At 42.1% G+C, this 25,436-nt stretch overlaps 1 protein-coding gene across 2 annotated transcripts in view; it reads right to left on the reverse strand.

Moving 5' to 3' along the window:
- The window catches only part of IGF1R (insulin like growth factor 1 receptor), a 172,379-nt gene that overhangs the window by 15,156 nt on the left and 131,787 nt on the right, over nucleotides 1–25,436 (reverse strand). Inside the window, exons 5-19 of one of the 2 annotated variants that reach the window (XM_015639195.1) lie at nucleotides 25,266–25,410; nucleotides 20,798–21,012; nucleotides 18,689–18,815; nucleotides 17,171–17,409; nucleotides 16,524–16,691; nucleotides 16,153–16,357; nucleotides 11,765–12,051; nucleotides 10,255–10,391; nucleotides 9,796–9,955; nucleotides 8,677–8,779; nucleotides 7,236–7,306; nucleotides 5,672–5,901; nucleotides 5,287–5,397; nucleotides 4,498–4,657; nucleotides 2,191–2,320 (exon numbers count right to left, since the gene is read on the reverse strand). In XM_015639195.1, coding sequence (XP_015494681.1) covers nucleotides 2,191–2,320; nucleotides 4,498–4,657; nucleotides 5,287–5,397; nucleotides 5,672–5,901; nucleotides 7,236–7,306; nucleotides 8,677–8,779; nucleotides 9,796–9,955; nucleotides 10,255–10,391; nucleotides 11,765–12,051; nucleotides 16,153–16,357; nucleotides 16,524–16,691; nucleotides 17,171–17,409; nucleotides 18,689–18,815; nucleotides 20,798–21,012; nucleotides 25,266–25,410 — 2,488 coding nt within the window. Of the gene's footprint in view, nucleotides 1–2,190; nucleotides 2,321–4,497; nucleotides 4,658–5,286; nucleotides 5,398–5,671; nucleotides 5,902–7,235; nucleotides 7,307–8,676; nucleotides 8,783–9,795; nucleotides 9,956–10,254; nucleotides 10,392–11,764; nucleotides 12,052–16,152; nucleotides 16,358–16,523; nucleotides 16,692–17,170; nucleotides 17,410–18,688; nucleotides 18,816–20,797; nucleotides 21,013–25,265; nucleotides 25,411–25,436 lie in introns of both variants that reach the window. The other variant, XM_015639194.1, reaches the window with a different exon arrangement.

The raw sequence follows: 25,436 nt of genomic DNA on the forward strand, positions 1-25,436 counted from the left end.
GATCAAGGAAATAGACATTAGTCTGTAGTATTTCATGACATAGAAATAGTATTTCATGATAGTGTTAAGTCAAGTTCCACTACATTTGGAATTTAAATTGAAATTTCTCTGTAGCTGTGGATACATGTTCTAAACAAACAGCAAATTTCTCATGTTGAGCCCATTTTTTTGAGCCTCCATACAAGTACACCCCTGTGAACCAAATTTCAAGAGTAAATCACTTCCAACAATTAAGATGCCAAACCATCCCAAGGAGAAACTCTCTGAAATACCCATGAGTACTGTGAGCCTCCTCTTCATAAAACACTTCTTTTCCTCTCTATGCTTACAAGTAAAAATCTGTCAAGATTTTACTGCTCCTCCTCTTCAGCTTTCCAATCCTGTAATCACTAAACTACTTTCCACGCCAGGATATTCACTCAGATTGTCCCACCAATGAACTGCAATACTGTTTGCACAATCCTGCTTTGAACTGAGCAACCAACAAATGCCTAATCATGAAATCCCAGGATGGTTTGGGCTGGAAGGGGCCTTAAAGCCCATCTTGTTCCACCTCCTGCCATGGGCAGGGATACCTTCGCCTATCCCAGGTTGCTCCAAGGGCCATCCAATCTGGCCTCAGACCTTCCAGGGATGGAGCAGCCACAGCTTCTCTGGGCACCCTGTGCCAGGGCTTCACCACCCTCACAGGGAAGAAATCATTCCCAATATTCAATCTAAACCTCCTCTCCTCCTTGTTAGGGAAACACACATGCACTTCCCGTAACAACTACAGCACTAATTTATATCTGACACCTTATTTGGCTTCACACCTAGGGGCTTTTTGTTTGGAATTTGAGTTATTTTTAAAGAATAACAGCACTTAAGAGTCGCAGGCTATAAGAAAGCACGAGTGGAACACATATGGGACATCCCCACTGCTCACCCTGAGCTGCTCTGAACCCTTTTGGAGGCAATGGCTGGAGATGAAAATTCCTGTTGTGTGGCAAGAACAGGCAGCTCTGCCAACTCCTCACTCCAGGCTTGGTCAGTCCTACATCTGGGGATTTTCTAGTGATAAAGTCCAAATTTCTGTCTGCTTTGTGAAGCCATTACAAGTCCCAAAATTCTTTTACTGGGGGGACTGCCAAAAGCATGCCTGTACTGTTCCATCAGATAAATGGCTGATACGGGGCTTCCCTTCGACTCAATGTGGTTGTTTTCATCTACTTCCAAGTCTGAGGGTTACTGGATTCAAAAGAAAGTTACTAGCCATATGTAAAATAAAATTTAAGCATCATTCTGGTGCTTTGCTCTTTCACTTTAATTCCTCTTAGGAACTTCTTGTTCAGAGCTGGTGCTGTGAACTAGAGACCACTGACTCCAAACTCCTCAAGCTGCTCAAAGAAAATGCAGTTTACTCCGAAAACATCATTCCAACTGACTTCTAGACATTTGGAGGCAATCAGCTGCCAATTCTGTAACAGATCAGCAGTAAAAACATCTTGTTAGGAATAAAAGACAGGAGAGGTTTTGCCAGTACATAGCCATCCTCTGCCAAGTCCTCCCTACCTATCTCCAAAAGCTGGGGGGTGTGTGGGAAATGGTTCCAGGGGATTAATTCTCCTAAGTACACGCCTCTATTAATAACTGCACAGATACAGCAAGCATGCAGTGTCCTTTGAAAGAAAACCCTATTTCTGCATCTTGCAGTATATAAAACAAGCAAAGCTCCAAATGGAGAGGGATATGCACAAGAGACAACTCCCCCAAAAAGCCTGTGAGTGTACACAACCCATCTGGGGGAAAGTGATGTTATTTACACAGAAGGTTTTGATGGAAAAGCAGGTCAGCACTAGGAACCTTTCTGTATTCTTGGCAACTTTAAATGCTTTTCCTGAAGGAGGACAATTTAAAAAATGACAACTTGCTCTTCCAGGTGAAGGTAATGTTTTTCACTGCACAACTGATTTTACAACGAACAGTGGGAAACATACTGCCACCTCCGGTTTTAGAAATCCATTTAATTCTGCTCTCCCTGAGAGCAAAATTAAACCTCATGAGTTCTTGCTGAAACATGAACTCATGGAAGAAGCCAGTTACCTTTGAACGGACAGGAGAAGCAGTACACTTGGTTAAGTCTACTAAAACAAGAAGAGAGGCTACAAAGAAGGAGGTTAAAGCCATTTTTCAGAGCCCTTTTTTTGTTACCAGACATCAGAGTGTGTTGTGAAGACTCCATCTTTCAGCGACTCCGGGGACATCCAGCGGACAGGCAGCAAGCCCTTCCCTCCTTTCCGGTAATAATCTGTCTCGTAGATATCTCTCGTCATGCCAAAATCTAGAAGGTAGAAATACTCTGAGTTTGTGTGAGAAAATGACAAACATTTCCCCTTCCTGCAAGGCAGAGAATCACACTTGGATGTGAGGAATCTGCGCCGTGCTCCCACGACACTTGACTTTGCAGACACTTCAGCTGCTGCCTCGGGGCTGGTGACCTTCCCTCCCAACACCAACAGACTGTGCCACTGACATCAGGGGTGACAAGTCTGAATGGTTTAAATATAGGAATATGAAAAGTTCCAGCATTTATGCTCAAGCTTTGCAGTAAGATGAGTCTTCTGAAGGTCAAATAATTTACTAGTTGTTCCCCAAACTCAGTGATTTTCTTTTTTTTAAGGAGTGTAAAGGAGCTCCTTTAGTACTTACAACTATTCTGTTTAATCGAACAATCTCACATGCTGACAGAAATACTTCTCTTTGTTTTCTTTTTCCTATTTCCAGAGGAAATTCATAGTTTCTGTACAATATTCCATTTCAAGTGCTACAGAGGATTATGCTGTTCATTTGTGATCAACACACCCAAATATTAAAGACATACTTCCGGTTTATATCCATGCTTAGCTGTAAATTCATAAGCATTTGCAAGACTTGGATCTAAAAATGTTCATCCCTGTGACTGTAACCCAGATTTATTCCAGTGTTTTTTTCTCTACAATCAGCCTGAGACAGAACTGCTGGGTCTCACACTTGCCTATTGAAACCAGTTACTGTGCTCTCAGACACCAACCAAAATGTTAATAAATTAGAGATCAGCAGTCCTCTGACTGGTATTAAATGCTGTCTGATGACACACAGGGAAAAATTCATTTTACCAACACAGACCTGTAATTGCCCCCTTTTTTCCCCCTAGGAAATGTGTACAGAACTCCCCCAGCTCTCTCAGTTATCACCAGTCAGTGGTGAGTGACCAACCAGGCGTACCAGGGACACCGGCACCCTCGGCGATTATGACTAAAAAGCCCATCTGTGCAGCTCTTCCATCACTCCCACACACCAGGGTGACTTTATCCCAGCTGAATGGAAGATTCTTTCAAAATGTAATGCAAATAAGAAACAGACATGCAGTGAGCACAGGGTAGTGTGGCATAAAGCTCTTCCTCTGAGATCTGAACAGTCTGAGTTGGCGTGTTCCAGCCAAGATGCTCCTGAACTGCTTCTGCATGAGGGGATTTTCAATGCTGCTACATAAACAAGAGCAGTGCAGCACATTTACAAAATGCTTTTGGGGTAACCATGAACATGTTAAAGGGAAGAAATGCACCATATCTTCAGTTTACAGAATTGTAAAACAAGCTGATGGGGGCAGGAGGAGAAAACTGGAATGGGAAGGATTTAGGCTGACTTCCCACGAACCTGCAGAAAATACACAAAATCCCCAAAAGATCTTATTTCCTAATTAACTGACTCAAAATGAAATCATTTTTTCTTTCTCCCAAATGACAGGATTACTTACACAAATTATCAAAATAGCTGAGTTAAGCTCAGAGAAAAAGAATTAGTTTCCTACAGCAGAAGGCTGTTGCTATACACGTTATTTTAATATGCACAACTCAAAAACAGCCAACAGCTTAAAATCACTCTCTCTGGAGACAAGACTGAAAAAACTCATCTGACACTATTTTGGAGGGATGGTGAAAGGAAAAAAAAATTGGTGATCTAACAGCAGAGCAGAAGAAAAGCCATTCAGCTGTCTGGGAAGCAGAACTCCAGTTTTGACTGGAAAGCACCCAGCTGAAGTCATTCCTCTTCCAACTCAGATATGATTTAAAATAATCCTAAAATTCTCATTCTTGAATCGATAAACAGGAGGTAGAATTATTTTTGTGCATTAACAGAGACATGAATGATACACCAGTGATAAGTACACCATCTACCCAGATGTCTGCAGTACCTGAACCTACCTCACTTCCCCACCAGCTTTTTTTAAACCCACGAGCTGTACTGTTACCTCACTGGACCAACAGCAAGCAGAGGTATTCCAGAGCTTTCAGGTCAGTGTTAACTGCTCACAGGTCTTAAATCACAGCAAGTCTTCACAAGGAACCTATTTCATTCTGCAGATATTTAAACTAGAGCTCAGCTTTAAAAATAAATTAATAAATAAATAGAAAGCCTTCTAGGATACTGATTTTCCAGGATGATTCTATGTCCTGTGCAAGGGTCAGGACAGCCCACCTCCAATTTTGACTGTGAAGTCCTCGGCCACCATGCAGTTCCTGGCAGCGAGGTCCCTGTGCACGAACTTGTTGGCGTTGAGATAGGCCATGCCGTCAGCGATCTCTCCCGCCATCTGGATCATCTTCTTCAGGGTCGGGGGCGCCTGCCCAGGGTTGTTCTGAGCAAGATGAAGATCAAACAATTAACAGGCCACATCCATCCTCTTGTGCACATACTGTCCTCAGTTCTGTCCCTTTAATTTATCTACACTGAAATTTCTAGATCAAGGGCAAAAGCTGCTGAGCTCATTTTCTACATAGGCTGCTGTGATTCAGGGACAAGTGACCTGTGTGTCATCTTTGTCCTTCAGACCCTCTATCACATGTGACAATTTTAGCTGTTAAACTGATGGCCTATGCATGAGAGTTTGCACAGGAGCTAAGATAACAGATATTTACTCTCCAGCAGGGGCAATGGGCAGGACACACAACACAAAACAATTATCCTAAACACATGTTCTTAAACCAGCCAATTTCTGTAACATCTTGATGAGAAAGTGTATCAGACAAGAGATCTAATGCAAATCTGGAAAAGAGGACTCAGTGACACAAGAAGGGACCTATTCCATGTGGCACTCTGGGCTGCCTCATGAAAGAGCTGCTGGAGATCACACAACAGCTCATGTTTTGTCCTTAGACTGAAGGAGAAGGGCAGGAAAGGCTAATTGCCTGCTGCTTCCAACGTGAGGCTGTCTTGTTCAAGATGATTCAAACTGAAGAAATAAACCTCCAGCAACTCATGACTCACCTCTGTGTCTGGCCTCAATGATCTCAGGTAACTTTTGAGGTCCCCACGTGTCATCAGCTCCATGATAACCAGCGTAGGCTGGCCCTGAGAAACAACACCAAGCAGCCGAACCTGGCAGAGGAAAAACCAATGTTCAGTACAAGTATGCAAGTACAGCTAATTATCATTTATTCATGTTGATATGCAGCCCTGTGGGAAAGGTCTGAATGTAGATTCGGTTCCACTTTTTGACTGGGGTTTCACAATAGTACTACAAAGCTGTGCAGAGTTGAAGTTAAAATCTCAATTTCTCACTTCAGGCAGGGCAGACATGCCCAGAACAGCCTCGTGTCAATGAGCACCAGGGCTGGATGAGTCACAGCCTCGTCACATCCTCAGCACTCACCACATGGTGACAGTTGAACTCCTTCATCACCGAGGCCTCGTTCAGGAACTCGATCCTCTCACGCATGCTCGCAGACTCATTGACCGTCTTGATGGCCACCCTGGTCTCTGGCTCATCCTTCACCACTCCCTTGGCTATTCCCTCATACACCATTCCAAAGGAGCCTTGCCCGAGCTCCCGACACATGGTGATCTTCTCCCGGGGCACCTCCCACTCGTCTGGAACGTACACTGAGGGGAGAGAGAACAGGCCCTGGTGTTCCACTGCTGCCCGTGCTGGGAGCACTCCCTGCTCCACGACAGCAACTGCCCCACCAGTTCTGCTCTTCCAACCCCACACAGAATGCTGAGACCTTGCACCACGTGTGCCATCAGGCCAGGGTCTGTCCCATACTGACACAGGGGGATGATGGCATACAAATAAATCTGAAAGAAAGGTGGACCTGAAGTGGCCTCACTATACTGTGGTATATACTGTATATATACTATATACTGCGGTACTGACATACTGGGATAGAAATAAGGAACCTCAAAGCACAAAACCCATGTGGGAAGTGGCTCAAATCAATGCTTTGGGTTAAATCTTTTCTTGGAATCCTTGCTCTCCTAATTCTCCCAGACAGCATCAAACGTACCTGATCATCTGTATCAGTTTAGTGTCTGCTGTATTCTCTATTAACACTGATTTTATGGCTAGAGGGAAGCAGACTCTGATCCAGCAATTCTTTGCATGGCATTATTCTGATCCCTTGCACAGACACCGTTGCACCAGCAAAGGCAGAACTTGCTGCTGCTGCTACAGGTCTTTGATGTGAGGTAGAAGAGAGCTCTCAGAAGGTGACTGCCAGGAGGCAGGACTGCCTCAGGCAAGAAGACATCCAAGTACTCACTGATGCTGCTGCCTATCAATCACCAAAGGAGGGGACAGTTGTGTCACATGCTGTGCACAGGTGAAAGGACAGGATGAAAATAGAGGATTGTACCATGAACAGTGACAGACCTTTAACCCTAATGGTGTTGCTATAAAAAAATAACAGTAAAATAGTCTGCTGCCACTCTGGGTAAAGCCATTAGTCTCCTGGGGGCCTTTGGAAATACTATTCCAGCAAGAAATCTGTAACAGCAACACCAAACTAAACCATAAACAGAAAAACTGAGGTCTCAAGGACATTTGTCTGATGTTGTGATTTCTTCAAGTCGTGAGTTTGTTTCAATAGGGCAAAACTGAGCTTACAAGGGCAAACATGAAAGACCACAAATTCATTCATTCTTCCTTCAGTCCAGTCAAAACATCACTGGAAGAGTAGGCGATAATGTGAAAGTGAAGCTAGGGAATCCAAATTTCATGCCTCAGGTGGATAAAATTACAGGAAAACAATTCAAAAACTCCCCAGTTTCAACAGACAAGTGCCATTTGCATATTAGCAATTCTGGATTCCAGCACAGTCTTAATAAAATAGGGAAAGTGGCTTTACAGCACATCTTTTAGAGTTTCATGCCTTTCAAAGTCATTCACCAACAGAACATAGGACAGTAAAAGCATCACAAGTTAAGGTCACACTCACCGTCTGAGGCACTGAAGTACTCAGGGTTCACAGAAGCATAAAGTACTCCATTGCCCAGTCTGTCACTGTTCCTGTAGAAATATTGGGGTTTATTTCTTTTATCTTTCAATCTGAGTATATTTCAGACCATCTCTCCCACAGCTTTTCCACTGCTTGCTCAACCACAGAATATTATTTACCGCATGTGGAGTTTTTCAAAGGGGACAAACTGAGATCTTATCTACCCCATAATCAATGGGAACACAGTCCAGAATAGCTTCCCAGGAATTCTGGAGTCTTCTCTACACCAATTCAGTGCCAGGAAAATGTAAACACAAGGTACTTTTAGCTGCTGAGTAAACTTTTTTTAAAAAGGCAGCTATATTTTTATACAACCAGGAGACCCGTGGCTGAGAATGCACTTTACCATCATCAGCTCTGCTGTGGGAATGAAGTTTTTTAGCAAAAGACAAGACTCTTTTTAGTGGGGGATTCCATTCAACTATTTCCTAAGTTTCCTAAGTGTTTCTAATATTTTATTTTAAAACCACACAATGCCACACCCGCCACTTTTACTGGGGTGATTTTCAGAATAAGATGCAATAAATGCACTTTGAGAGCTTTTGCAGGAGACAGGCTCATAGAGAAAATATTCTTGTGTTAGAACAACATTTTAAACAAGGAAAAATTATCAGGAATTTCAGCTAGGAGAGCCTAAGCAAGGCAAAGCAGGTACTGTAATTACCAGAGACAAAGCCCTTTCTGGAGAGCTTGAGCAGAACTGGTACCACTGTCTGCAGTGCTACCAGTGAATTAGAAATCATGGATGCTGGAAATCATGGGATACTCAATGAGCATAATTAATGTGAGAGTAATAAAAAACCTCCATAGCTAGAAAGTTGCAAGACTGAACATTTGTACTGCTATTAAATTCTCGTTATGTGTTTCAATGAGATAAAAAAATAAATCACTAGTTACAAAAAACAAAACTGAGGAAACCAAATTAACAGAACAGTCCCAATGACAGCTCTTAGCCAGGATATAATTTTTTAAGTGGATGTAATGACTTTAAAAAAAAAAAACTTGAATTTGAAAAAAAAACACATTAATCTAAATAGAACTAACTTTTCATTATTTATATTGACCCATATTTCAGTCAGATCTTCTGATTATACAGGTCCAGTGTGTGCCATCATTGCCCCACTGATATGTTTCTCATGAGCCTTCCTCTTCCCACTCAAACATGATACTGCAATAAAAACCCTCTTTATATCTGCAGCAGCCAGATGCTGGTAACTCTACATCATCTCCTTTTCCATACCAACGAGGCAGAATCTATCTCAGCCTCCTGACTCCTCTGCATGTCATTTCTCTTTTTCATTTCTAACTCACTCCATGGGCACAGATTTGAAAATAAACAATTCCCCTCCTGCAGGTTTAAGCACCAGCACATGGAACTCACCTCTTTTTGTTAAAGACATAGAGCATTATCAGCAATCCCCCAAGGATGAGCAGCAGAGCAATAGGGAGCACAATTACCAAGTGCAGGAAGTTTCCATAGTTTGCTGCTGCAACCAACAAGAAAACAATTGTATCAGGATTTCTATAAAAGCTCTGTTAACAAAGAAACATTCAAAACCCACTCAGTGTATTTCCATACAGGGAACAAATCAAAGTTCTCATTTTCTTGTCTGATGTGGAAAAATGTACTCAGAAAGCCTCCCTGACTGCAGATGAGTGAAACAAGAAAGCAGATATTGAAAGGCATTAATTTTGTACAGAACAGTGTCTGTCTGGGCTTTGTTTTCACAAGTTATGCTTAAAGGACTTGCATTCCTCAGTGAACAATATCCAATTGTTCACTTGCACATCCACCTTTTTTTCCACCTTTTGTTCACCTTGCAGCTGCTTATATTCAGAATATACATGCACTGCTCTTTACTTCAAATTGTTCAAAGGTCAGCAACCAAAAAACCAAAAAGGGATAAAAGACGGAGTTGCAGTTTTCTGGGGATGTATCTGCTCTACAGCTAAACACAGAATGTCTTAATGAGGGTCTCTGTGGTCATGTTCTCTCAAAATATAAATGACTCCCACTGTCAGGACCAGCATCACCCTTTCATCAGGACACTTTTTTTTAATCAAATGTCACTCAGAACAGGTCAACCTGCCAGCCAAAAATCTACAGAAATAATTTGTTTCTCCAATTATTTTGCAATTTTAAGCAGGTTTTCCTTGTTGCCACAGGTTTTGTACATAGCAGCTCCATGTTGTTATAGCTAACATCACATTCCCAACACAGCTGCACATCCCAGGAAGCTGCAGCAGGATGTTCTCCACACCCACACCTGCCTGTACCTCTCACAGAACCCAAAGCTGCAAGGAAAGGACCAGACCTCTCAGATACCACTCCTGGCTGTCTACACTTGCCAAAATAATGGACCAGAGAAGAGTTCCCAAAGAATCATCAGCAAGACAGGTCAGAGGCAAGAGGCTCAAATTCCCAGTCACACAAACATCAGGAATTATTAAAAAGACAATAAACCCCCAATTCAACACAGCCTGTAAACATTTGTCTTACATTTGGGCTGCACATAGAAAGAGATGGGCTCAGTCCAGGACCCATTCCCAGCCAAGGAAGTGGCCTGAACTCTGGCAGAATAGTTTCCAGGGTTCAGGTGAGTTAGTTTAGCTCCTCCAAGCTTCTTGTATTCCTGTCTGGAAACACATTCTCGCTTCTCCTAGAAGAAAAAAGCAATTTGCACATGTTATTATCTTCACATTCTGAAGAAAGCAATATAGCTGCAGGACAAGCTCATTTTTGTAACTAAAAGCCCCACCTGATCAGTTTTACTTCAAACACCATAAGGAGATACATGAGATTTAAGAACTCCAAGGAAATGAAGGAAAGACATGCTGGTAGGTGCCAAGTGTCTGAAATCACAATTTTTGTTTGTGCAGCACTCCACAGAGGCATGTTAAGAAAGATCCATTTTTGGGTATAAATTAAGAATTATGAGCAATAATGTCAAATCCTCACCTCTCCGTGCTGCCCATATTTGATTTCATACATCAGGATCAGCCCATTTGGATTTGCAGGCTCCAACCACTTCAGGTAGACGGTATTTTCCTCTTTTGCTTCCCATGACACTGTTCCTGGAATGTTATCTGCTCCCTCTGTAAAATATTTACAGGTGATGTGAGAAGAACACCTATGACTGAAACAGGAACTTCGGGAAGAGTTGAGGAAAATGGAAGGTCCATGATCAAATTCAAATCCAGGGAACAAACTGCATTGGCCAAGAGCCTGCTGGAGATCAGCTCAGTCTGAACTACTGGTTCCCAGAAAATCAGTGCAGAGCATTCAGCTCCACCAGGAATGGGCTCTGCCTATCAGCACCTGATTCCTCCTTCTCAATTCCCCCTAACACCAACACAGGGCAGGGATCTATTCCCACCAAAAGGTTGCAAACAGCTGTAAACACATAACATCTGCCCCACTGACAGCCTTTTCCTAAAACAGTCATAGGAAATTCATCCCCATTTAAAACAGTCTTAGCAGCAATTCAGGAACTGCTTTATCCCTATTTAGTTCCTAATAGTCTAATGTGACTCAACAAGAATGTGAAGCGTGTTTTCAGTCTGAAAAAATACCACCTTCTCAAAGATAACAGAAGAAAATAGGATTGTTTAGCCTTTTGATTTTCAGAGGCATGTGTTAAAAATCTGGGAACACTTCTTTCCTTTTCCCTGATCTCACAGATTTCCTTATTTCCTTGAAATAAGCGATACTTTTTGCTTTTTTTACTGACACAGCTGGATCTGGATTATGATAGCCCTTCCTTTCAGAAACAAAACAAAATTGCTACCATTCTGCATCCAATATCCCCAGACATCTGCTGGAGTCAGAAGCTCATTGCTGGATGCATATGAGCTTACACTAAAATCATCCCTATTCTTCTCAGAAGTACAATCTGCAAAAGTCCCAAAGACGAGCACAGCATTCAATGCTTCCTATATGAAGTAGTCTAGAGGCCAGGGATTGGGCACAAAGAAACACAGTATTCCTCCTGTTCCCAGGCTGGACAAATGCATGGTCGTTCTGTGACAGAAGAAACATTTGGCAAACATTCCCACCAGCAAAACTCCAACATCTGCAAACAGTTCCGAGTGAACACAGCAAAACCAAACATTAGCAAAGAAACGTTGCCGTGGATCTATTCAGCACACAGGGAGCTGAGGAACAAAACCTTTCAGCCCACCATGTATGTCTGAGGGTCTCACTTCTATTGCTGGGAAACAGAGTCTCTCCTAATTATCCTGGCAGTCAACTTGTCCCTTTCTCCAGCATAGACTCAAACACATCTCTTGGTACACACAACACACCAGTCAAAGACATGGAACAAAACATCTATGCAGCTCCAATTTATCCTACTGCATAGAGTTTTTTTAACTATACCCCAATGTAATTCTAAGTGGTTTGGGAGAGCTTGTCCCCCTTGGGCTTGATCTGTGCCCAGTAAAGTCAGAGCTGCCCCACGTGAGCATACCTGAGGGCATTGTCCTGGCAAACACGAAGTTGGACGCGCTGCAGCCGAGCGTGTCGGCCTCGTGGTTGCAGCTGTGAATATCGATGCGGTAAAGAGTGAAAGGCAGGAGATGGGAGATGACAGTTCTCTCCTTGCCATCCACCTTGGTCTCAAAGAAGGGATATTCCACCTCGCTCTCCTCCGTGTCAGAGGCGTTGGTGAAGTGGTCGGTCCCAGTTGCGTTCCTGTTCCGAGTGGCCAAGGTGGTGTTGGCGATTCGGAACACGTCCCTCCGCTTCCGGTCGGGCCTGAAGAGCAGACACAGGTAAAGGAAAGGGCTCTTTAGAGAAAATCCACTTCTCCATCTTTGGAAAACATTGCTAAACACCCCAGTGAAACAGGCAACAGCTAATAGAATAGCTAAATAAAGGAAACTGCAAAACAAGAGGAAAATTTTCTCTAAATCTGGACCTGCCAGGTGTCAGCACATCTCATTTCTCTCTCTTTTGGTCAGGAACCAACCAAAACTCTGAAGCTTACACTGAGCCCCAAGATGAATGTGCAAACTTCTGACCTCACACAATAAACCAACCAGCAAAGAACAGCTTCACCATTACTCAACAAGCATCCTGGATTTGTGTTTCATGACAGTAATGCTGACACTTAAAATAAAAATCAGATGCTAAAGGTTGAAAGGGTTAGGGGGGAAAAACCATTATGAAGTTTGCTGGATTAGCAAAGGAAGCTGAGCCTACTGAGAGTTAGCTTTGCAGTTGTGATGAAATTAGAATGTATTGCATTGAGAGGAGAAACCTTGGAAGGCAGCTGAAGGCCATGAAGGTTCACCACCACTCAGGTGGTCATCTGTGCATCTCTGCTTCTCTCACCCAAACAAAAGCTCTGCAAAGGAACAATCCTATGGAAAAAAACTCAGCACTAATATTGTGCAGAGGCAAAAGTTCAATGAGAAGCTTTGCCTTACAGGGCAATTTAAGCAGAGATAGAAAGTTGAGGATTTACAGCCACACCATTGCTTCCTCAAGCCCAGGGAACTGTTGTAGTGGACAGTCCCAAGTGAAAGGACAAGGATCAAGATACTCTTAGAACCACATGGATCAAGTAACCAACACACTGTGGCCATACCCTGGACCTATCCCTCGGTCCTGCCCCAGGCCTGAGGCTGCTCTGCACAGGAGCACCAGCTACACAGGGCAGTCTGGATTTACTGCTCCTGCTCCCTTGTCTCCAAAGGCTGCAGGAATGCTCATGCCCAGAAAGCAACGCCACAGGGGAGGTAAAGGACAAAGAGTCACACTACAAAACCAATTTGGGCTTAAATCCTGTCCCTGAAATCATTTCACCAATGCCCATGAACACCTGGCCAGTGTAACAGGTACCAAGGGCATGAGGTCCAACAGCTCTACCAGAGAGCAAGTTACAAACCAGGCAAATGAGGCCTCCCTCGAACACACAACAGGAAGAAAGATGACTCAACAGGACAACTTAATTCACTGTCAAATATATCATCTGAGTACATGCAGCCACAGAGCAGCATGCTGCAGAGAGAGCCAAGAACAGGCTCACTCAGTTTTGAAACCTTCTGGCAGAGGTTGGATGAATTTTTTTCTTTCGGAGTTCACTACAAAAATTTGCAAAATCCCTTTACTACGTCGCAAATAGTCGTTTTGACACTAACCACCATGTAAACCATGTCACAGAAATAAACACAGACAAGAAAGAATTTCCTAAGTTAGCAACAAATTGTTTTAAGCAACACACAAGCAAATATCTTGTCAATTAAGGCAATTTCATAAGATACAAGCGTTTGTGCCTTGTCTACACTGCTATCTATGGAAGTTACTAAACCTATTCACCCTGCTTACAATGTGTATTGATTTACTGCTTTAGCTCAGTGGAAAGAACAAACTTCTCATCAGTAAAAAGTTGGATGGCTGGCCTTCAACTGATGAACATCTGCTCAGATTCTGTGGTTAAAGCAGTGAAAATAAAAAGTTCATTTTCAATCAGCCACAGAAGCATGTGCCAGTGCAAGAATCCAAAAGGCCTGACTTTATCACTGCTTTTATGGAGCTTCAACTCTTAGGTGGTATCTAGGGGTGGAGAGGAATACAGCCCTACCTTGTCTTTGGAGAAAAGGAACACAAAACTTGTTGGTGAAAAACTGTGGTTGTGTCACTAACAAAAAAGAGCTGCAGAATAACCACAAAGCAAATGTAAATAAAACATGGTAAGATTTGACATCAGTGATTTTCAGTCAAGCAGCTTCCTGCATTCATGAAATGCAGAGATAAAGGCAAAAAGCAAGCATCCAAGGGAATAAGGAAAAGCCTAGAGATAGGAACTTGAAAAATCATTTATTCCATTAAGGGAGAGGAAGGAAAAGAAATGCAAGAGAAAAATTAAAAATAACACTATAAAAAATTAAATCAAATCAAAAATATTAAAAAAAACCTTGGGCTATTTAACAGCAATGCTCACTCTGTTTCTACTTCATGGCAATTTTAATGTTACTGCTCAGAGAACACACAGTCCCATCCTGCTCATTAGAGAAACTAAAACCTTGAAGAAGAAATTCATTCTCCTCTGGTAGTGAATGTTACTTCAAGACTAAGCAGAATCCTGTTTGAAATCCACCATGGCACTAACACATGGGGTCATCCAGAAGTTGCACAAGAGATTAGATCAACAGACCTCTTAAACAATCTTAAAACCAACCAGTCAAATACCTTCATGCTGTATTACATGCTGCAACTGTCATAATAACCTGGAGACAGGTGGAACACTGGAAACAAATACGACTATTGAGGCTTGCATTAACACATTAATTAACTTCTCCCTTGGGAAAGAGAGGAAAAAAAACTGACATCAAGTAACAAGCTGCTTAGATTTGTCCCATGGAGATGTCTCACCAGCTCATAAACTTTAATTTCCCTGACATACAGCCTCTTAAAAGTTGCTTGGCTATGCAGCTATTGCTGAGCATTGTCCCTTATCTGCCCCTGCTGTTACAAAACACCCTAATGGCAGTAATTTCAAGAGAAAAGGACAAGCTTTCAGGAAATTCTGTGAACTGATCAGTTTATTTGTTATTGAGTTCAAGGTTCTATGAGTTTTCTTGGAGGGGGGCAGGACTGCAAGAAAATTTGGGAGAAGACAACACACTGTGAATTACAAAATGCCTGGGGAAATAGAAAAACCTCCTTTGCAACAGACTTTCAAGTAGTTCAGATTTGACACATGGCTTTCAAAACTCCCCACAGTGCAATTCCATGAAGTCCAAAATCAGATCTTGTGATTTCCCATGGCTCGAGATTTACATCACTATCTGACATGGAGGCTGTAACTTCTCTGATCTTGGCTGCTGCTTCTCATCATCACTGGGGAAACACTGCACAAATGCTCAGTGTGACCCAAACACAGCTCAGATAAGATATTTCACACCTCCCAAGAGAGGCAGTATTTAGTTCCTCATTTTTTGGATAAAGCTAAGAAGCATTGCGACTATCAAAGTCTCAACCCCAACAAAGTCAATCCAACACATCCTTGAATAAAAGTCAAAAAAATCACCATGGAGAATGATATTAACCAGCATCAATACCACACTTTAGAGCTCTCAAACACAGGATTTGACCATGGGCTTTCCCCTGCCAGGAGGGAGAATGAAACAGGGTGCACCACTGAGATCTAACAGTGTATTAAAGCTGGACACTGTGTGTCCTGCCCCAGCATCCAATCACCCAAAGTAACAACAGCTTACCCTGGCAGATAAACTGGACACTCAAGGATCAAAATCACCAATTAATTCAGGAGGATCAGAACCACTACAATTCCACTTAGCATGTAAGCAGGTGTTTATCATGGGAGAGTGGAAATATTTAATAGTTCTCTGCAACACTGACCCAGGAAACATACAAGCCCCTATCAATTACTGAAGTGAGAAAAGAAAACCAGTTCCAATTCTGTGAAGCATCTGTGCCCTTAATTTCAAAGATGAATCTTCAGATTAGGAGCACAAGCACTTAAATGGTTATTTAGAGAAAAATCATATCTGAAACCCTTTGTCTGCCTCATGTTGCTCATCTCTGAAACCCTTACAGACAACAAGCTCCTTAAGTGACTCTTGAGTCTGAAAAGAAACCATCACTGAAATCCTTGATCAATACAGGTAAGAGCCCTTACTATGGGCTAGAATTGAAAGAATAAAATGAAAATTGGCAAATAAGAGAAACTGCAAAGTAAGGCTATGGATTCTCACAGGAAAGGAAAGGTAATGTTTAGTGTTTTAGGTGTTTCTGTGTGCTATCATGTCCAGGAAACCTCAGTTCTAGGAAATGTTAAAAGATGAAACTACCAGTCCTGCTTCTAAAGAAGTGTCCAAAATCCATTACCTGGGGACAAAGATGGAGTTATGAAGGAAGTTCTCAAAGACTTTCCGGTACTCTGCTTCCTCCTTCTCCGCTTGCTTTTCTGCCTCTGTCTTGGGGCAAGCACAACAAGGTCCTTTTTCTCCTCCACAGCCCTCTGGCTTGGTGGGCTCAGTGGCTTCTTCTGTATCAATGGTCCCATCAGCATATCTTCGAATTGGGACTTTATCTTGAAAGAAAAGAACAGAGCTAGTTTCTCTCTCCAGATCCTGGATACAGCAATAGCCCGTTATTTACCCATTCCCTCTGCTTGCTGGCATTTAGCTCTTGCCAGTGAAGAGCCCTGGCAGGCAGAGTCCCAGGCATTTCAACACAAGAACATTTAGTTCTCCTACCTTTGGAGCAGTAATTGTGTCTGTACAGGTAACTGTCCTGAGGCTGCTGCTGCCAGCGCACGATGTAGTAGGAGAGGTTCCCATTGGGAAGAGAGGGAGGATTCCATTTCACAATCAGCTGGGATGAGGAGTTGGATGCTGAAATAACATCCAGGGGAATGGATGGCACTAGATAAGGAAAAAAAAAAAAAGAAAAAAATAAAGGTATTTAAATCTAGAGCACTCTACAATGTACTTCCATGCAAGCTTTTGAGTGAATCCCAATGCATTTCTGTACTGCAAGGAAAAACACCACCTTATTTCAAAGAAAGAATTTTCTACTTATTCCACCAGTTAAGGCTTCAACTGCAACCAAGTCCCAGCCCAAAGCTATACAGTCTTTACAATGGAACAGCCTGAAATTCTAACTCCCAAGAAGCTCCCATAGTTCCTAATGAAAGTAAAATCTGAATAGCAGAGTTTTAATTCAAATTTTAATACTAATTAATAATTACTAATTTTAATTTCATAATTAGTGAAACTGATAGCACTATGCACATCATCTCAACATAAATTTTATTTCTGTATCAACAACAGACCTTGCACAATAATACATTAATCACACCTCAAGCATTATCAACCTCTCACCCCAGAGCCCACGGTCTCACCTGCAGCATTGGTTCGAATATATATAATTTCACTTTTTGCTCCATGAATGTGATGATTTTCCATCATTGTGAGGGTAACAGCCTTGACATAAATGGCATATTGAGTCCAAGGTTTCAACCCTTGCAGCAGAATTCCAGGATTGTTCTCTTTGTTTGGTGGCAGGTCAACATCAACCATGTTCCAGCTATTGGAGCCACACGCATCTTGCCCATCATACTCTGTCACATTTTTGAATGGTCTGAAATATTCAAAGAAAAAAGTAGCACAAGTATTTATTTTCTCCCAAAGACTGTCATATACGTATGAGAGTGCCTCACTTCAAAGTTGCTCAATGAAACAAATAAAGCTCACTTGCTTTCCACAGCAGAATATACCAGAAAAACAAATAAAAATCGGTATTTCCAAGCAGTACAAAATTCAGAGTTCAGTTTTAGTCATGAGCAATAAAGCAACATTCTTCAAGAAAACACTATATTTATCTATTCTGAAGTGAAATGCTTTAAGTAAGTGTATACTTACTTAAAGTGAAAACACTTTTGATATACACTTACTTAAAGTGAAAACTTTAAGTAAGTGTATATCAAACAGAAGCAACTCAAAACAGTTATTGATAAGTTGCCAGGCTTTTTACCATAAAGAACCCAAGTTCCAAGACTGGCCTTGACCATTTCAATGGGCTTTTTACCTTTTTATTTCCACACAATACAAACACACTTATATAGTTCTACTTTCCAGAAGTTGTAACACTGGTGCAAGAGCATACAAACTCTTGTTATAACATCTGCACACTTGCCAGCACTGGCTTCATTCTAGAACATCACAATGTTCTTTTTCAAGTGATGCTGGACACGAACCATTTGTGCTTCCATGTCTCACATCTTTGCTCCATGTATCATTACCAGCATTCCAAACCTCCCTTTCACAACTCCAGGTTGCTTGGAGAATTATTTTTGTGCTCATTTGGCTTTTTTTATTATTTTAAATCTCAGCCATTACAAGGATATGCAAAGGCAGAGGCATCTCCCAAGTAATTTGGATTTCTCCAGTAACTGCCCCACACCTTCATTATCAAGAGATACTAATGCAGGAAATGACCAAAGCTGGATAGTCCAAATAACCCCAAACCCTGAGCAGAAAATTCATCCAGGTAGCAGAGCAAACTCCTGACCTGAGATGCTCTCTAGTCAGTACTTTTACTAGAGAATGAAAATATCTCCATAAACATGATGACTTTAGGATGAGCTCCAAATCAGACCCCTGAGAAGAGCCAAACCATCCACCTTTCTCTTTTTTTTTCATATCTGAAGCCTCCTGATGGATTTGCAATGCATTTGTAGGACTCATTCAAACCAATCCTCTTTTTTAAAGGAGACTTGTGCTCCACCAAGAAAAGAATCAGAACAAAAGCAGGACTTAAAGATGAAATACTCAAACTGGATGAGACATTCTACAGTAGAAACAGAATCATCTGCTCCCCCTTGGACTGCCCTGGTTAATCTCTGACAACATCTACTTACGCCTCTTTGTAGTAAACAGTGAAACTAATGAGGTCTCTGTAATCTGGAGGGCGATACCGCTCCCATGTCAGTTTAATCCGATTCTTGAGTGTCGTGTTGGAAACAAAATGCAGAATTTTGCTTTCACCTGCAATACAAAAGGACAGGACATGCCAGAGTTGGCATCACATCACCCCTCTGTGTTTTTTGTTTCTTAGATGTAAGTTTTAGCTAATGAGCCTTTCCAGTAGCACCTACAACACCACAGGATACCAACAGCCTTTTTCTCTGTAGAGCTTCCTCTTTCCTCCTACTACACTTAAGTGCTTTAAGGGTAAGCAGTGACCTTGGCAATCAGTTTAAAACATGCTTGAGCCACTTGTTATTAATTTTTTTGAAGCAGATTTTCTTTTAATGCATCATCAGAAAGCTCTTGAAAACTACTTCAGACTCTCCCTGAGCGAGGAATGGAAGTGCTGTTTACCACAGGACTGGTTTGGAAGCACTAAATTCATCATCCAGCTCCAAAGCACGCGCGGAGCAGTCACCGGCCTCTGCGTGCTCACTCTCCAGGACAACTTTTGACAACTACCATTTGTTTTTCTGGAGACTGAACAACATGAAAAAGACAAAGGAGTTTACATTCCTATTCATCAGAGGCTGGACCAAGAACTCCAAAACTCAGTTCATATACAGCACAACCATTTGATGGCAGCAGCTTCCAGCTACTCTTCTGAACAGACCTGGATGGAAGCCCATAGCTTGAAATGAATGGCTTCCCACTACCAACTCGCTGAGTTTCCAACCCAAAACAAAATAGCATTTTAAAAACTTAATTCTTGGATGAAGAAATTGTGTTCTGTCAACTGTGAGCTAGTTTCTAATGTTCCATAGAAGCTCTGAAAATAAAGAGGTTTTCACCCTCGTGTACACTGGCACCGTTGGTGCTATCTTTGCAAAGGCAGTTGAGCTTTTGTTGATTCTTTTGCCCTTCTCAGAGTCAGAAAGCTTTCTGTACTGGTTTCTTAAAAAAGCAGGCAGCGGCTGGCACTGGCCTCAGTGGTAGTAAGGCCTGGCTGTGTGTCTGTAACTCCTCCAGGGCTGCAAGGCTTTGCTCTATTCAATGTGCAAAGAATGGAGGGTGCTTACAACAAGGATCTGGGCCATCTGCGTGTCTGCATCGCGCCCAAAGAGACATTCAGCAGACTACGTGTCCTAGTTTTGCAAGCACCATCCACAACAAGGGGACTTGACTTATACACAAGATCCATTTTAGTTTACTCAGCTCCAAAAACACCACAATCCAACCAAGGGAAAAACACATTATCAGTTTTAAGGGTTTGAGGTGAAACTTGTAGGCATTCTTAATTCCTAGAAGAGAGATTGCTTTTAAACGTGCTGTTACACCTGGAGACCTGATGTGCAGATCACCAAAGCCAAGAGAGGACTTTCCAATAACTCTGACCATTGCAGAATCCAAAATTAAATGCAGAGACCCTCAGGCTTAGGAATACTGCAGAGCATCAAAAAGTGTTCTCAATTCAAAAGCAAGTAATTTGAAAATTAAGCAGAGCAAACTAAGTTTGAAACAAGCATTTCTAGCTTGTTACCAGGTAGAATATTTACAGGAGCTTAAATGAAGCTGAAAGTAACAGAAACAATTTGTGTTGGTGTCTGTGGAATTCTTATTCAGCAGCTTCCTTAGTATCAAGAAAGAGTAAGTACCAGAGAGAGGAACACACCTATAATGATGCACAGATACAAAGGCGACTGAGAAATTGCTCCTTGTTGGATACACCAAACTACTGGATTTCATTTCTCATTTCCCAGTTATGCTCCTATTGTTATCTGCTGCTGCTGTCACAAAACAGGGGATTTGGGAAGAAATCATCTTCTACAAGTGGGTTTTACAGATGAGATGGGAACTCTGTAACCACATCATTTTCCACTCATGCAAAGGTACCTTCACAGCTACAGTGTAAAGCCTGAACAACCAGAAGGGCTGAAAGCCTCCTGCAAATCCTAAACTCTAAATATTGCAATGGTCAGCAGCATGTCAGCATGTTGGGTTTGTTCTTGTGACGCCCTCCTGTGCAGTTGGCATTGAGATTTTTTTGTTTGTTTACTTACAAGAGGCTCTCTCCCCATTGTTCCTTGGATTTATATCTCCTTTGCTCTGTCGTCCCTTGGTTCCTGAAACTTCCTCCATTCGGTAAATCTCAGAAACACACAGTTTAGGATTAAATGCAAAGTACATTTTCCCCTCACTGATTGTCAAGTTATGATGGTTCCAGTCCCACAGCTGCTGAAGATTGTGGTTGTCAAGCACATAGAAGGAATAATTCCTAGAAGGAAGTTTTTAAAGATAAAATACTCATTTTAATTCACAGACCATTCCAATGAAGAATACCTTAACACAAGAAAACTCTGAAACACTGTGTTTGTTCCCTCTTTCTTTAAGTTGGTGTTCAGCAAAGGGCTTTATCCTCTTCCATAGAGCAAGTTTACCCTGAATGTTTAGAAGGCAGGGAAACAAGTATGACACAGGACCCCAAAGGTGACATCACAGCATCAAAACCCCACTCCAACATTTGTTTTAAGACTTGTATAGGAGCTGCTGTGAGGAACATATAAATTCATGTCCTCTAAACAGCACTCTCTACACTGGATTTTCCATTTGGTGGCAAATGGGAAGCAGTAGCCTTCGATACTTTTTGGAAGGAAAAGCCTTCTGGAGTTCTGACAATAAAACACAGTCATTAACACAGCTCTTGCTTATGTTTACAGAAGCAACTCTAAGAGTTTGCATTGTGAGGTTTCTTTGCCTCTGTTCTACCTCTTGGCCCAATAAAGATTTCCTACATTGTGCCAAGTGCAGTTGCACCTGTACATCAAAACCCAATAGCAAACAGTTGTACTGACTGGACAGGATCCACACTTCAGAGCACAGAACTAAACATGGGCAGCTGTGCTCAGCCCACTCCCTAAGCCCAGCCCTGGAATAACATGAACATCCTTTATTTCCACAGATACTACATACAAAGTTGTATGCAAAAGGCCTATTAAATATTATGAAAGCCCTATTAAATATTATGAAGAAATTCCTGGTACTACTGAATTGGAAAAAAAAACACACATTCAACAAAATCAAGATTGTAGGCTCTACATCAGCTGCAAGGACACTGACACTTTGGGATAGCAGGGACACTGGGAAATGAGATAAAGGTCTGTGTGATGAACCTAAATCAAGATAACCCACCATGGGTTAATAAATCTGGCATTTATTTCACTCTGGTAGGAAGCTCCCCCATCATTAACTACAGCAACACAAAATCCACTATTAGCACAGTGAAGCCCATCTTACACTGCTAAGCCCTTGTCAACAGAGCTACACTGGGCTTTCTACAAACCCTTCCAGCTACAGAGTTTCTGCAGGGAAATGTGGCAAAGAAACCATAGGGCTCATAAAAAGCTGCCATATTATTCATTTATGGTTTTCCATCAATTATTCCATAAAAAATTTAGTCTTAAATCCTTCCTCACCCAGCATGAGACAAAACCTGTTCATTCTGGCTCCAATCTGCACAGATTTGCCATTTCTTGTAATGCAGAGCATATTTTCAGAATAATGTGAAAGACAAGTTGTTTCTCCTATTTCCACCTGTCCTCTAATTACTCAGGACTTGATTTGTAATGAAGTTGATAAAGCTGGTACCACTTCACACAGATGCTGAGAAGAGTGTGCTCTGTTAACAAGGGAGCAGAGACATGTTTGTGGTTTAAATGCATTCTGCCAGGAGAGAACAAGGATGTTCAACTGCCTGTGGGATTTAACAGCCATCACCAAATCTTGTGTTGATTTGAAAGTACTGCACCTTACTGAAGTTCAGTATTTTCTTGTCTTGTTTGAAAAGCTAAACTCATGAGCTTCTGAACCCTCCACACAAAACCAGCCTCACACCCCACAGTGTACAAACTCCCCAACTCATTTTTTTGAACTTCTCTCACACACAGGCAGTTGAGGAAAGCCCCCTCCAAAATCAGGACTGAGCTGAAAAGCATCCCCATGGGAGCCTGCATTGCAGCCAGGTGTCACCACAGGTCTGGAGGGTGTCATTCATTCCCCACACATCCTCGGCACAGGGTGCCTGCTCTGCTGGAATGCTGTGGTTAGATCAGGCCTTGCTGCCCTCCTGAAGACTGTCTGAATTCACCACACCCTGACAATAATAACCCCAGGAAAACAAGCAGTAAATTCCTCAGTGAGGAACCACACAACAGCTAGAGATCCTGTTCACAACTTCCAACAGGCCCGACAGCTGATGCCTCTGCCTCAAAATGGTTTAGAAAACAAGGGGGAGGTTTTGATTTTCTAGGCTGTCCCCCAGTTTGCTGCAGAGGTTGAAACACAAAATCAGAGCAGGTCAGTGCCACAACTGAAACTCTTCCTCAGTCACCATTTCCTTGCTTGCTCCTGAAGGCCACAAACTGCTCATTTTCCAGTACCCAACCTGGGATACTCTGAGATGTGCTGCCTACACACCATCCATGCACACAGAAGTGAACACACAGACCCCAGCAGAGGATGGAGGTGCCTGGAAGAGTCAGCGCCACATGAGGGAACAAAACCTTGCAACGAATACTGAGACCCCTCTGGCAGCACATCTCCATCTCAGTTTCCCTATTTGCAAGGAGAAATTATTTTCTTGCTGTGGGAGCATGTTCACTCTAGACATGGTTTTTAAAAGAGGCAGTGAAAACTCTGAAGACAAAGTAGATTCCCTCTAAACTTTCCACTTGCCGTGATAACCAAGGCAAGCAACAGCAACTGAATAGGGAACAAAGAACATCTGAAGTGCTGTTTTGTCAGTTCAGTTCAATAAATAAAAGGACAGTGGCTGTGGGATCAGTCATGTAACGAACAACAATCATAATGGGCCTTAAGTTACCCTCTCTCTCACCCCCCTCCAGGCACTGCTGGCACAAACAGCTCTTGTTCCAGCAGCCCACTGCTTTCCAGGTTAAGATCCCACTCCCTGTTGTTCATAGCTCTGCCCAAGTAATTGCTCAGGCTCAGTCCTTCCTTGTCAGGTGCCTACTTCCACCTAAGTATTTTTGGACATGTTATTTAGACAGTGGTAATGCCGAAATTATGCCAGGCGTTTTCCAAGCAAAGAGACTGCCCCTGCCCCTTGGTATGTAACTGCAGCCACTTCCTAACATAGGGGAATTTTAGCACAAGCAGCTCTTTACTATAGATCTGTTTTACCTCCCCACTCAGCCCCATTTTCTTCTTCAAAGCTGCACCTATTTACTTCTCTGTTTGGGAATCAGACTGATAAACCTCCTGTTTCCCCTCGGTTCAGCTGTTTGCTGACAGACAAGGAACCATAAATATAATTACTACCTTAGACACAAAGTTAAATTCAAATTCAAAGAGGTCAAGGGAGAGAGGGGAGAGAAGCAAAGACAAGTCGATAACTGGAGTGTCTGTGAGGGCACAGCCTGAACGATCCCGTGCATTGACAATCCCATGGGATTTGCAGTTGGAAACAAGCCTCTCCACAGAGCCAGTGCCCTTCCTGAGCACACAGCCTGCTCTGCAAGGGCAGCAGGGAGAGCTGCCCTCAAACTCACTCTGTCAGATGCTGGAATTTTAAGAATTTAGGGCTGACCAAAGACGAGTCTGAAAGAAAGAGGGAGGCTGTGAAGAATTCCTGGTGCTTTAACTTTATACAGTCAGGGCAGACATCAGACATAAGCAACCTTTTCAATGATCCTCACACTACCTTTTCTTCTACAATTTCCCCCAGTTTTTCATTTAATAGTTCTGTCATTATGATTTCTTCCATAGAACACTGGTCTAAACTTAGGATGGCTACTTGATTTGGGATGAGAAAGAGCAAGACAGTTTGCTGAAGGACCCTCACTGCACCTCAGCATCACACATTCTGCAGGGATAAAAACTTCTGCCTTGACAAACTTTTACCACCATAGGAAAACAGGAGTTATGTACAGCAATAAGCATCACATGGTGAGTAATTATAGAAGCAATATAATCCTCAGCAAACATTTCAAGGGATCAACTTTTCCTGACCAGTCTTTTGCATGCTCAGTAGATAATCCATGTAATGCTAACATTTCAGGGAATTGCAAACAATTGCAACTTTCACTCTGTTTCAGTTGCACTCCCTGGCTGGTAAAATTTGTATTTATTTCCTTTCAGCTGACTTCTCCAAAAAACTCTTCTAAAATCCAACTGTAAAGAACTACAAAAAAAATCCCATTGTTTCAGAAGACGCTCTTTTCTCAAAAAGAACAAACAAAACCACTTTACTGATGTAAAGAATCTACTTAGAAAAACCTAAAGTGAAAAGCAACAGCAAAGGTACCATAAAATATTTGTATATACTCAATTTAACATGCTGATTAGGACAGTAATGCAAATGAGCAATGCTGTGCAGAGGTGTTCATGAGGAGAAAAACACTGCATATTAGGAGGAGATTCTACAAATGAAAATGAATGTTTTTTAGAAGACTTATTCTCCACAGCTTTCTATTAAAGTGAAATTGCATCCACAAATATCTGAACACTTACCCATCCACCTGCTCCTCTCCCAGAATGTACCGCAGGTTCTTCAGGAAAGACAGGGAGACCAATGCATGGGAATGACGAATCTTCACATATCCTGTTACTGTCTCAATCAGACCCATAAAGTTCTCCAGTTCTGAGGCAATGTTATCTACAGTGAGAAAAAGATAATCATTA

This window comes from Parus major, chromosome 10, assembly GCF_001522545.3.
Source record: "Parus major isolate Abel chromosome 10, Parus_major1.1, whole genome shotgun sequence".
NCBI lineage: Eukaryota > Metazoa > Chordata > Aves > Passeriformes > Paridae > Parus > Parus major.